The sequence below is a fragment of the Melopsittacus undulatus genome, chromosome 2, assembly GCF_012275295.1.
Source record: "Melopsittacus undulatus isolate bMelUnd1 chromosome 2, bMelUnd1.mat.Z, whole genome shotgun sequence".
Taxonomy (NCBI): Eukaryota; Metazoa; Chordata; class Aves; order Psittaciformes; family Psittaculidae; genus Melopsittacus; species Melopsittacus undulatus.
In genome coordinates, this window is record NC_047528.1 from 102,516,179 (window position 1) to 102,529,161 (window position 12,983).

At 40.3% G+C, this 12,983-nt stretch overlaps 1 protein-coding gene across 3 annotated transcripts in view; it reads right to left on the reverse strand.

Annotated features, from left to right (window-relative positions):
* The window catches only part of CMSS1 (cms1 ribosomal small subunit homolog), a 238,089-nt gene that overhangs the window by 26,764 nt on the left and 198,342 nt on the right, over window positions 1-12,983 (reverse strand). Inside the window, exon 1 of one of the 3 annotated variants that reach the window (XM_031051244.2) lies at window positions 4,543-4,661. The exons of 1 other annotated variant lie outside the window; for it this stretch is intronic. In XM_031051244.2, the coding sequence (XP_030907104.2) occupies window positions 4,543-4,639 (97 nt within the window). In that variant the 5' untranslated portion in view covers window positions 4,640-4,661. Of the gene's footprint in view, window positions 1-4,542; window positions 4,662-12,983 lie in introns of those variants that run through there. One more of the 3 variants, XM_031051246.2, reaches the window with a different exon arrangement.

The following is a 12,983-nucleotide window of genomic DNA, read 5'->3' on the forward strand; positions in this document are numbered from 1 at the left end:
AAATAATTCTCATCACAGGCATGCATCATCTGCAGTGGCATGACTGAGAAATCCAGATAACATTACAGAAAAAAACCACCAAACTCATCCCTCAACTCCCTGAATAAGGACTAGCTAAAACATTTCAAACAGTATTGCAAACCAAGATTTAGTCTGAGAAGCACATACACAGTAAGAGAACGTATTCTGACAGGAGATGAAAAATCTTTGATGGCAGGAAGAATGGCAACATGGCTAAGCATGGAGTGCTGATTCAAAAATTAATGAATATACGTCCTTTTTTAAAAAAGAAAAAAAATTGTATTTTAGGTTTTGCAATTCCAGTTTTAAAAGACTGATGAAGTTTTCATACTTTTCTCACTGGGACATGAATCAAATTAAGTGCTGCCACTCGTAAGGCCTTAAAATACTTGTGTATTTTGACCATTCTGAACTAAAGAGGAAAAACTGTGAATGAACCGGTATCTCTTATTGTTGTCAAGATGTAAGAAGTTGCATGTAAAGCAACTACCAGTTACTTACTGTTCCTTTGGTGACCTTCCCTGTCAGTTTACTGCAACACAGAGCTGCCTCTCTGCCTGGGCTGAAATAATCCCCATGGTAATTACATCTGGTGCTAGCGCTCCATCATCCCAACCCAGCCAGGGTCCCCCACTGTCTGGTCACTGTTTTCTCTTCCCATTGCTATGAACTAAAAGGACTCCATTCCCAAAACAGGTTTATTCCAGCACAACAGTAATTTTTTATATCTGTGAGGATGCCTTGAACTGCAGACATCACCTAACAATGTACTTAAAAAAGATATTTTAAAGCGTACTTGTGAGGCATAGCTGAAGGCCACATGATATGTAACTGAGCAAATACAGACTCAGTCCTACCAAAGAATCAAAAGAACTTCAATTTTGTTTCACTAGACAACATTCAGATGGCATAAGGTCCTTCCTATTCCAATGAGTCTAAGGCTGTGCCAAGCCAATTTCTTGCTGACAGTCTGTAAAAATTCCCTATAATAGTTTCTAAGTATTGGCAATAGTTTGTACTACAAAGACAATATTCTTACAAAATGTAAAACCCCTCCCTGTGCAGTTCAACAGGCACATCTATCACAAACTATTTTTTCCCCTGATAAAACTGGTGACAGGATATTCAGTTTACATTCCTCTTCCTTACACTGAATGCCAATTTAAATTAAAATCACTGCCTGTTCAAGCAAAAAAGAACAGGCCTTGATGAATAATATCAAATGAATTTTCACTATGCTCTGATATGATAGTTTTTAGCACACATACACAGCGATCTTGCCACACAAAGGATCTCCCACAGAACATTTCTAACAGCTTTCTCCCTTATTTTTAACACTTTCTCTTTAATATGCAAAATGAATACTTCCACACTCACTTGTGACACAACTTGCTGACTGGAAGTGAACCAAAAGACAAAACATTATTAGTCTTGTAGTACAGCCTGTGGTATAGCTACAACCCAGTCCTATTTATAATTTGTCTTTTTCACTACCTCACACAAGGAATAATGGCAGACAAAAGGTAAGAAGGGGGAACTCAATATTCATTTAGTCACTGTAGTTCTAAAACCCATGGTAACATAAAACGCAAACACCAAGATTTGACATGTCAGGAATATGACAAGCCCTTTTACTGTTTGCCATCCAACTTAATTTCTTCATTACAGGCCTGCAAATCAAGAGCAACAAGAGCTTGAAGATACAATAATACACCAGCACAGAGTGGAAATCAGTTCTGTTGTTTGCTCTAGTACCCTTCCTCAGTGACACCATGACTGAAGGCTCAGATGACAGCCACAAGCTGCTGCAGTCTACTCATTTCTCCTTTTTTCTGTACTCTTGTTAGAAAAAGGGTGAAATTTTATGTTAGAAATAATTATATTGAAAATTTGAAAATCAGTAGTAGGCCTTTGATTTGGTGTTCTGTACCTTAGTTGTAATTTAGGCATGGGTGGATTTAAGAAAGTATTGTAAAACTTATCCAAGCAGAACATGCAGACTGACCAGAGGCAGCCAAGTGAAAACAAGAGAATACTGGCATCCACATAATGGCTGGGGCCTGTCCAAAGAACGGACAGGTGAAAAGGACAAAGCGCAGAAGAGGCTGATGTCGTAATGGACTGATGAGGCAATCCCTGATGCATATGTATTAGTCAAGGTAGCAATTTATGTTGAATATGCATTAATTGTGAAGCTTTTGATGTATAAATTGCAAACGCGATGTGACAAGGTCGAAGCCAGATTTGGGCGAGTGCCCCTAGTTTCCCACCGCTGCAATAAAGCACCTCATATAACCATTCCGGTGGTTATGTGTGCATTCTTACGCTAACATTCTCAAGAACTATCTGATAATCTTAAGTCTCAAAATGCAATTTAAAGGCATTTCTAGAGATGGGGAAGTGGGAGACTTTTGTTTGTTAGCATGGGTTTTGGCTGTTTACAAATCTGCTGGATGTATATTATAAAATTAAATACTTAATCTTATAAAAAGGGCTTCTCTTCTTGACAGATGCCAGGCATTATATAACCTACAGTCACTTTAGAAACCACTCAAAAGGATGTCAGTAATAGTGTGCAACAGTTTATGCTTGTAAGAGAACACTATCCAATTCTGAAAAGCAGAGGAATAGGGCAAGTCAGGATAATGTTGAACACACTGGAAACTGGCCAAGACATTACAGTTTGCGTATCTCACCTTTTGAAATGCTCCATGAGATCTTTAATAAGTTCCTAGGAATTTGGTGTTAATCAAAAGAAAAATGACTTCACAAATACTAGTTACAGAATGTATGACTGTACAAGGCAGAAACCCACAAGGCTGTCTTGAAATAAGTATCATTCCAGAGGAAATGATACCAAAGAAGGCTGGGTAGTCAAAAATTGTCCACAAAAAAAGTGGAAAGACCACCCAGCATTACAAGAAAAACACAAAATATGAGCCCAGGAAAAGCCAGGCACAAATCAGGGCCTAACTCCCTGCTACATCATCTGTCTTCTTGGTGGTGTGGACAGGAAACGCATGCAAAAGCAGTATTTAATGATGTCAGTATCCTATACATTTTGAATTTCACTATTTACACAACACTAGTATGCCACTCAACATATGTCTATCTGGAGGCAGACTCTTTCCTTTTTCAGGCCCTTTCTTTAAACACCAGCATACTTCATCTGTTGCAGTATTCAATCCTACCAGATATTTATTCTTCTTAATGGAGAAGAAATATGTAAACTGGGAGGAAAGAGGAACTTTGGATAAATCCATAAAACTACTTAATGTATCCCAAGTCTGAGTACAAGGAAGCTTTGCCCAGGAATGGTATGTCTCAGATGTGATGTCTCCCTTAATACTACAGAAGATTAATATTTTCTACTGTTCTCTCAACATGTTGGGAAGCAGCTGTGGCTCACAGCTGTAGTTCCTGTTGTGAAGGTAACAGTCTGGCTGACTCTGTGGACTTTGAGATGATAGATCATGATAAAATTACACAGTGGAACTTGCCAAAAATAGTAGACTTCAATTAAAAAAAGAAAAAGCAGCACACTTCGCAAAAGCTTAACAGCCCAAATTACTGTTCACAGAAACACACGGCTACTTTAGTGACCACTGATATAATTAATGCCGCCCTGGTTCGTATTTTGCAAGCATACACATCTATAGTATAAAGTTAACACAGTCCTGATGTTTCCTCAGGTTTTCTTTGAATATTGAAAACTGCATGGGTGCATCTATGATTCTATGATATAACATAGCATACATTTAGATAAATGTCACCAACAAAAAATATATCCTGTTGAAGTACAATACTGCAAACAATGTTTTATCCTAACTCTCCTAGATGTTTCAACACAGAATGTGAGAGAAGACATTTTGAGTTGCTCAGATTTCTGCAGCTTTTTTTATTCAGAAGCCTTTATATGGCATAGTATCAGGCCCCATTTGACAGTGTCAGGTTGACCTATATCAAGTTAAACTCTCCTTCAGGTTAAGAACAAAATACCCTGACATATTGCCACACAGAGTTCGAGTGGCAAATTACATGGATTATAAAACATCTGTTGAAAATCAGGCATAAGGGTTATGTTTCTACACCTCTTATTCTCTTGCTTCCTCCTCTGCACACACTACACATTTCTCCACAGTTTGGTCTCTGATATTGCAAGTTCCACTGCCCTTTTAAGCTACTCTAGAATCTCAAATTTATACTGTACCAGACTACATTTGTGTATTTAACTAACTTTTCCAAAAATACTATAAAAGCAATTGAAAGGGTAATTTCTTGCAGACAGAAGCTTTTATGAAAATACTACACACTCTGCTGCATGAAGGTTTCTGAGATGGGAAAAGGTGACAGGCATTTCATCTATGTCAGTGCTCTTTATATAAGACTAGCAATTACAGTGCAATCTCTCATCTGCACAGGTCTTTTGTGAATTGGCATGCAGCTCATTTGTCTAAATGATCAAATAAAAGCACATTATGACTCTATCAGTTGCAACTGCCATAAAAATAGAGCTCATACCTACTTTAATTTGCTGCAAGCAGATGGTTGATTGCTTTTCTGTCTTTTTATGTTGCAGTCCTGCTCCCTTAGATCCTCTCTTTGTAGAGAGTGACATGCTGGGAGGTCAGTTTTCTGACAAGGTCATCTGCCTTCAGAGTATGAAGAGAACTGCATGGAAAGTGGGTTGGGCTATATTTAGAGTTTGGTCCAACTCCGTGCCAAGGTCCCCCTGCTGTCTCTCTCTTGCAGCACCGTCTCCTCAGGTCTATTCTTGCAGATTCTCAGCCCACAGAATACATGAGAGGAAAGTCGCGCTAAGCTACTACTGGATCGAGGTTTTTGCAATTTGCTAAAACCAAGTGGCACAGCAGCTTGGATGAGGACTCCTTAAATCCCTCACTCTTCTAGCATTTACTTTTCTGTATTCAAGTGGATTTTTCCTTTTCAAGTGAATAAGGAAAGGAAGCTGCCTGCGATATAGCAAAAAAGAGTTTCCTGAACTAAGGTAAGCTTGTTTCATTCTTGTATTGTCATCATAATTAGAGAGCAATTGATGATGGCTTCAATCAGATATGCTTTTCTGCTAGACCAGTTCTGCATGTCAGCATTAAGTAGGTTTTTTTTTTTTTGCTAATGACATACTCAATTTCAAAACATCAATTTTCATTATTGCTATCTAAAGGAAATGGGAAAATATAAGGATATCAGCATGTGCAGGAGAATATACATTATCTGATTGTACTTGTTCACATTAATGTAAAAAGCACACAGTCATGGCAAGAGACTGTATCATCCTGAAAGCAGGAGAAAAACAGATGTGTGATGATATGCATGATAATGACATATATAGGCATGCACTAAGATGTGCTGAGTGATGTTTTATCCACATTATTTTGTATAAGAAAGTCTGGCTTTGGGTTTGCAATACAGGGATTGCTGCAAATAGCACATCTATTTAAAAAAATGAGTTAATTACTTGATGAACACATGCTCAAGTCCCATAACGGTTTCAAAGAAGTTGCTCAGCTTCAAAAAGAGTACATGCAGGATTAAAGATCATACTGAATACGGCCTCCTTTTTCCGCTGTATGCTTTACAGTGGGCCTGCGTTGCTTCTACTTTTAAAAACATATGGCTTTCCTCAGCACCATTTTAAAACTCTTGTGATTCCTAAGGCGGGGTGTGGGGGAGGAAACCTGAACAGAATACAGCATTGCATGCCGTAAGGAGATCCTAACACACTTCAGGTCACATGCATATCATAATACTGTGGAGTGGACTCTGACATGAGGAGATTATTATCATATAAATACAACACTGGAGCCATGGATTTAGCACTGGCACACACACATGCTCTCTAATGGAACATGATCATAGCTAATACACAAGAATGGTAACCTGAAGAAATAGGGTAGAAAGGTCCACTTGACCCAAAACTCCCAACACTGACAACACCACGAAGTTCTTCAAAACGTAAAAAATACGTAAAAGTCTTAGCAAAAACATTTGAAGAAAGGCAGATGGGTTCTGGATTAACAGTAGGCAAATGGCAAGAAAGGTCACTAAGTTACCGTTTCATCTAAGCCAGGACAACTGAGTGAATTCCTGCACTTTTTTCAGGCCATCTTTTCTTAATATATGGCTGGTTAAAGAATATAATGCATCAGGCATAAAAAGGTAAAAGATTACAAGCTAGCAAAAGTCCTACCTACTGAAGAAACTTCTGATTTTGGTTACTCTCAACTCTGTGTAAGATCTTCTGATCATCCCCTGCTTCTGATTCTTGCTTAGTAATTTATGCTTGAAGTCTTGACTGTTAAGTTTATTTGGAGGACGTAATAAACACCATCCATTTCACACAAAATACCTTCTTAGCAGTCCTAAAACTCTTCAAAAAATGATCAGGGGGGCTGGAGCACCTCTCCTGAATACAGGCTGGGAGAACTGGGTTTGTTCAGTCTGGAGAAGTGAAGGTTCCAGGGCAAGCCTTATGGGTTCTGACTTAAACAGGGGAACTTGAGGTTAGACATAAGGAAGAAGCTCTATACTGAGAGGGTGTTGAGGCACTGGAATGGGTTGCCCAAGGAAGTTGTGAATGCTCCATCCCTGGTAGTGTTCAAGGCCAGGTTGGATGGAGCTCTGAGCAACCTGGTCTAGTGGATGGCAGGGGGGCTGAAACTAGATGAGCTTTAAGGACCCTTCCAACCCAAACCATTGTACAGTTCTAAAATTTGGGTAGTATGATACAGAGTCAACTTGGGCTGTGTGGCATGCAATAATTCAGATTAATCCAGAAGGTTTATATTTCAAGAACTCAAAAAAGAGGCTGTTATGCGAGGATCACTAAAGTACTGCAAATGCATTCACCAAATCCATCAGCAAGTAAAAGGCTTCACAGTATAAAAGCACCTAGTCCGGCCTAAGATTGGCAACAACCTTTTATAAACAGTTGTTACACACTGACAGAACAGAGGACACATGCATCTTTTAAGTTTTTAAATGTTCACATTTTACCTTAAGTTATTGTTTAATGAATCAACTTAGTCCCTGCGACACTTTGGCACCTACTCTCCATTTGTGTGTGGGAATCATAGAATAGTTAGGATTGGAAAGGACCTCAAGATCATCTAGTTCCAACCCCCTGCCATGGGCAGGGACACCTCACACTAAACCATATCACCCAAGGCTTCATCCAACCTGGTCTTGACCACTGCCAGGGATGGAGCATTCACTACCTCCCTGGGCAACCTCACCACCCTAACAGTAAAAAAGAAAATGTTATTTCTCCATCAATGTTAAAAATATCAGGGTTGTAGGGTGTGGATTAAAAAAAAGCAGTACAGATGTGGCTGTAGCTTACTAACACAGCATTCAAAATACCACCCTGGCAGAGGGGCTGCATCCAGAGGTAGCCAGGGACTGGCCTGTTTTGAAGGGAGCATTATCACACCTTCCCCACAGGAGCTGAGCCTAGAAGATCTCTGTCACTCAAACTGGTGGGAGGTATATTGGCATATGGATGAGAGGATGACAGGAATGGAAAATGGCAGTATCACTTCAATGATAAACAGGGGCACGGCATTATTGGAAGAAGGTAGAAGGAAGCACATGTGAGTGAACAGCCCTCATTGTCCAATGCAGACAAACCTCAATCTGCTTCTAACTTTTTTTCTGGCTGGGGCCGATCCTGCTTCATAGGATTCTCCTCCTCCCATTCTCCCCTCTCTGTTAAAAAATTCCAGCACCAGAATGAGCTGGCTTCATCTTGCTAAGGTGTGACCTCCAACGGGCATGATGTGGCCATCCTAGTGGGGACCACCATGGAAGGAAAAACAATTTTAAAAAGAAAGTAAAAAGGAGGAAAAGATTTGTATTTCCTCCTGTAGTGCCAGAAAGAAAGACTGAAAACATTTCTTTCTATTATGGGGGCTCAGATGGGGCTGAAATCCACTTTCCTCACTGGGTGTGGGAAGGCATGTCTATATATGTTGTCTGACATGCCCAAGGTTGTGGAGGAGGAGGAGGCTTGGCTGATGATACATGCTGCCAGCTGGCCAGGCAAAGCTCCAAGGGGACATTCACAAACTCCTGGCTTTGGCAGCCAACTTCCGCTGACAGGCCTAAGCAGCGCCAGAGCCAGATGGCTAAATCCAACGAGCGCCAGGGGGGATGACTAAGTCCCACCAACAGTCATATGCCTACTACCACTTGCTGTATTTATGTTCCTGCTTGGGGCTTTCTCCTGGTGCAACCAAACAGCAAACGATACTAGGATTTTCTTCACTCTGCCAAATTGAACTGACAGAAACAAGCTGGGGTTTTAAGGGGAGTCAACTCATACCTTTAGCAAGAGGCCCTGTCAGCATCATTGGCACATGGCTCTGTAACCAGCTCATAGGACCCAGGACTCACCTCCACCCACACCACCATCACATAGCTGTTGGTGCAGCCAACATCCAGGCATGGGCATCCAAAAGGGGATGGAAGAGTATGAGAAGAGTAAAGGTGGCACCTAGAGAGTCAGTCAGAGTACTTGGGTATAGTTCTCTTGTGTGTATGCCTGTATGAGGAGGGAACACAATATCCAGTATGAAAACAAGTTGCTACAGATGCAGAAGCAGTCTTACCTCAAAACATGCATAAAAATTATCTTTCAAAACCTTTTGTGACTATTGCCACAACTCCTGAACATACTTCTCAGGAAGGGACAGAGGATGATGTGCCAATACATGCTGTATAGGAAAGACAGATACTTACAGGCACAGAAAATTATAAAGCTATAGTTAAGCAGACAATTGAATTACTGTAGTCATTCTGCTAAAGAATATTTTCCCAACACCTACCAGTAGAAGGGAAGGAAATCAAAGTTCATACTCACAAGAAACAACATAGCCATAAGCTTTGTCTGACCTGCTTTCACAATTTCATCTCCCAAAAATAGCAGGAAAAGAAACCTCAACCACCCACCAACAGAACTTTTCCATAGGGTCCCCTGCTGTATTTTGCTCTCTGTGCACCAGAGGTATAGTGAAATCTTGTTGCAGAAAAAAAGTCTGCTTTGAGGTGAAAAATAGCCTCAGCAGTCTGCATCTTCTTTCAGTCTAATCAGGACTAATGCAAAAGTGTCAGGATTGATGCAAAGATCTCCAAAGAGTAGTTTTCATATTTTGTGTTAGAAAAAAAATTCTTTTAATGGTCACAAATTCACTCTTGTCTACCCAAAGCACGATAAGGCTTCATGCTCACATCTAAGCAGAGTAAGGCACGAAAAAAAAATCAATTTGAAGATCTAGACACTCCACAAGCCTGCAGTACCTCACTGCTTTGCACCTGCAATTGCCAACTCTAGACTGCTGAAAACTGCAGGCACTATCTTGCTACACTCAGTGTCTTACTTCTCACCCAGACATCTTTGTGGTTCCACCCATTACAGTCTGATGGGTCTCAGCCCTTACTTCAGTGATTATTCAGGATTGATGCACAACCCATTCATGTGGGGTAAGATCTGCTGTGCAGAGCCTCCACATAAAAACAGGAACCTGCAAAGGAAAGGGAAACAGAAGGAGTGGCCACACATGACATCAGACATTGACCACCGGGGCAACTGGGGACACAGCAGATGCAGCCTGCTTTCCTCTGGTCTTATCTGTATCTCTCTTGAAGTCACACAAATGCACATAAAAATGTACACAGCTGCATACAGACAAATTACAAGTTGCAAGGGGTGGGGACTCACTCCATCTACTAACAGCAAAACATAATATTTTAGGCTAAGATGAAACATCTCCTTTGAAGAATGTGTTTATTTAATATGGACTATGAATTTGATCAGATAAAACAGAAAGCAACTATGGCTTTTCCCAAAAGTGATGATGAGAATGAAATTGAACAACAAAGCAGTTTACTTGGAATGTTATAAAACAGTGTGCAGGGCTATGAGAGACAGCATGAATATACCCAGATCAGCAATAGTTTATCTATGCATTCAAAACTATTTAAAAATTGAGGACATTAATCTGGCCACCTGCAAGGATTGTTTTCTCATTTTCATAGACCTGTTCCCAACAGCTATGGAAGTAAACTGAAAACAGAGTGCTCCACTGGGGCACAGGTTTCTTATGGCTGTAACAGAGGTACATAGCATGCTCACAGAAAGACCTTTGCTCTCTCAGGGAAGCTTAGCAGGAGCTGGCAGCCTGGGAAAGCAGCAGCACAGCAATGGCTGTGCTTTGCTGAAGCAGTTTCTCTATGAATAGTGTGTTCATGGCTTTCTGCTGCTCTGCGACACGTCAAGGAAAAGGATTAATATGTAAGGCTAGATTGTATCAGTACATTTCATTTGAAGATGAAGGGGGTTAACTTTAAAACAATTCCCAATGAAAATCCTACCTATACAACATGACATAGTCATGCACAGAGAAATAGCTAAAAGTGGGATTATACAAAACTAACACAAACTTCTCACCTTCCATTACATAAGCCTAAATTCTTTCAAATGCAGCAAATTCACAGTGACCACTACTGGGGCTAAAACGCTACTGAAAGTAATGCTACCTGAATTCCTTCGTCTCCAATTTTAGTGAGTGAAAGTGCATATGCACAGCTGCAAAACTGCAAATTACAATTTTACATTTAATGAAACTTGGACTAAACACAGTCCTGATAAAATAAATCCTTGGAGGTGAACTTTTCCATTTTTCACTTATAACCAGTTTTTTAGTACATCAGTCTGTTTCTCAGATATCACTGGAGAACAGTGTCCAATCTCTAGCATGCAAACATTTAAAAATATCAGTATTTACAACAGGGTTGTATTTAGCACAGTACCCATCCAATTTTCATAACCACTAATAATACTGCAGAAGAATACGAGAGTGAAGGATGAAAAGAAGGTAAAATAATTACAAATGTTCTAGATACTCTCCTTAAAGAGGCAACTTAAAAGCCATATGCAAAATATAGTGGAAAAATAGGCATTTTATATCAAGTCTTGCCTGTCTTTAAGAACACTCAATTTAAATAGAATATGAGTAGCAGCCTTTCTTCCTGTTACTATGTTTTATTCTGCTAGCATAATTGTTAGAGTTCTCATCCAGTACAACTTGATGTGTACCATCATAAGTCCACTTACACAATACTTGCCTAAAAGAGCGGGAAGACAAGGAAATCCCACTTGGGAAGAAAATGGGGTAGTAGAGGACAAGCCTGTTAGTATAGAAGAAAAAAGAAGGGTTGAGATGATGCACTGGGTCTCGTGTGCTCAAGCACATACTGTTGCTGTGTGTTGTCTCACACAGTCAAGCCAATGGGATGCATGTGTGCTCACCCACCAGCCAGCAGCGGCCCACTTAGAAGGCGAGACAGCTCAGGTTGCGATGGAGTTTCTCAATATAGATAAGTAGACATCAAGAGACTGAAATGTACGACCTCTCAACTCTTTTGCAACAGGAAACATGAGACTCTTGAAGGGAGAAAAACGAAGCATTCACTCCCCCTCGCACCAACTTCCATCTGACCTCCAGCTGTCTGAGGTGGACAACATGTAGTCTATAGGTTTCTTGAGTCTTCCCAGAGACTGTCCTCTTTTGTGGGCAAATAATCTCACAAATCTCTTTCAGAGCACAGATTTTCCTTCATCTTAGACTCTTCTGCCCTATAACAAATGTGCAAGGTAGTTCCCCATCAGGTTTGCTCCTCACAAGTGAAAAAGGAAGAAATGCCAGGATTCATCAAGCAATGCAAGGTATGGAGTGACCAATGGAAAAGGCATGGCTACCTTCTTTTCTCCTGTCCTTTCCTTTGAACAATATGCAAAAATAACCATTCCCTTAATGGGTGTTCGGGAGCGTAAACAACATATGTAAAGTGCTATGGGATTCTTGAAGAAAGTGCTATAGTAAAATAAAATGATAGTTGTTTATTATATTCAGACAGAAAGGACACGAAGTCCTTTTCTCTAATCCTTGAAAAAGCATCAGTGTTTTTAAAAATATTTTCAATAATCCAAAACAGATGCATTTAGATCATTTAAGATGAAAAACAAACTTGGAGCTTACTCTGTCAGAGACACACAGCTCAGTGAGATCCCTTTTAATTTGCAGCCACAATTCTCCAGTCCCAGTATCAACAGCCACAGTCAAAGGCTTCTTTGTCATGTTTTTGCTATTCAGCAGCTTCTGGGAGAGTGTCCTGACGCAAAACAAGTGAATGATAAGGCTTAGCCCTATCTGAAGGGCTACTGCTGCATCCAGCTCTAGGCCAAACTGATGACAGACTATGTAATGCTAGGGTCAGAATATATATGGTATGGGAGAGACAGAAGCAGTGCTTTATCTAGGCCCTGAAGTCTCAACTCTGGAGACAGCCTCGTAAGACAGATGTCCTTTGGTATCCTGTACAAATTCACATGTTATGAATTCTTCATCCAAGACCCTACTGGGAAATGTAGTCTCCTCCCACCTGATTTACTGCAGAACTGCTGATAAGGATACCCCACTGTAGCAGAACACAACCCGCAGCACAACAGGAATGAGACAGGCAGCACATCTGGGGAGGGGGAATCAGCATCTCAGCCAAAGTTACAGAAAACAGCAACTGTAAAATAATCCAAGTCTTACTATATGGAAAACAGCACAGCCATCAAATCAGAGACACTTTGTCTTCCACTGTTTGTCTTTGCAGCAGAAAGAATGGCCAAATACAATTAACAGTATCAAACAGCGCCCAGCATAATAATAAAAAAGTAAATCCTGTGTACCATCATGGTAATTTTATCCTTTCGTTTGTTTTTTTAAACTGAACTAAGTAATTAGTCCAGCAATGGTTGGGACTGGAAGGTTGCACCAGGACTGTAATGAAGGCAAAACTCTGGGGAGCAATTTTGATTATAGTAGAGGTTTCAGCTGACTACATTTTAATTAATTGGAGTAGTACAGCACTCTGAATTTCCAGGTATACCG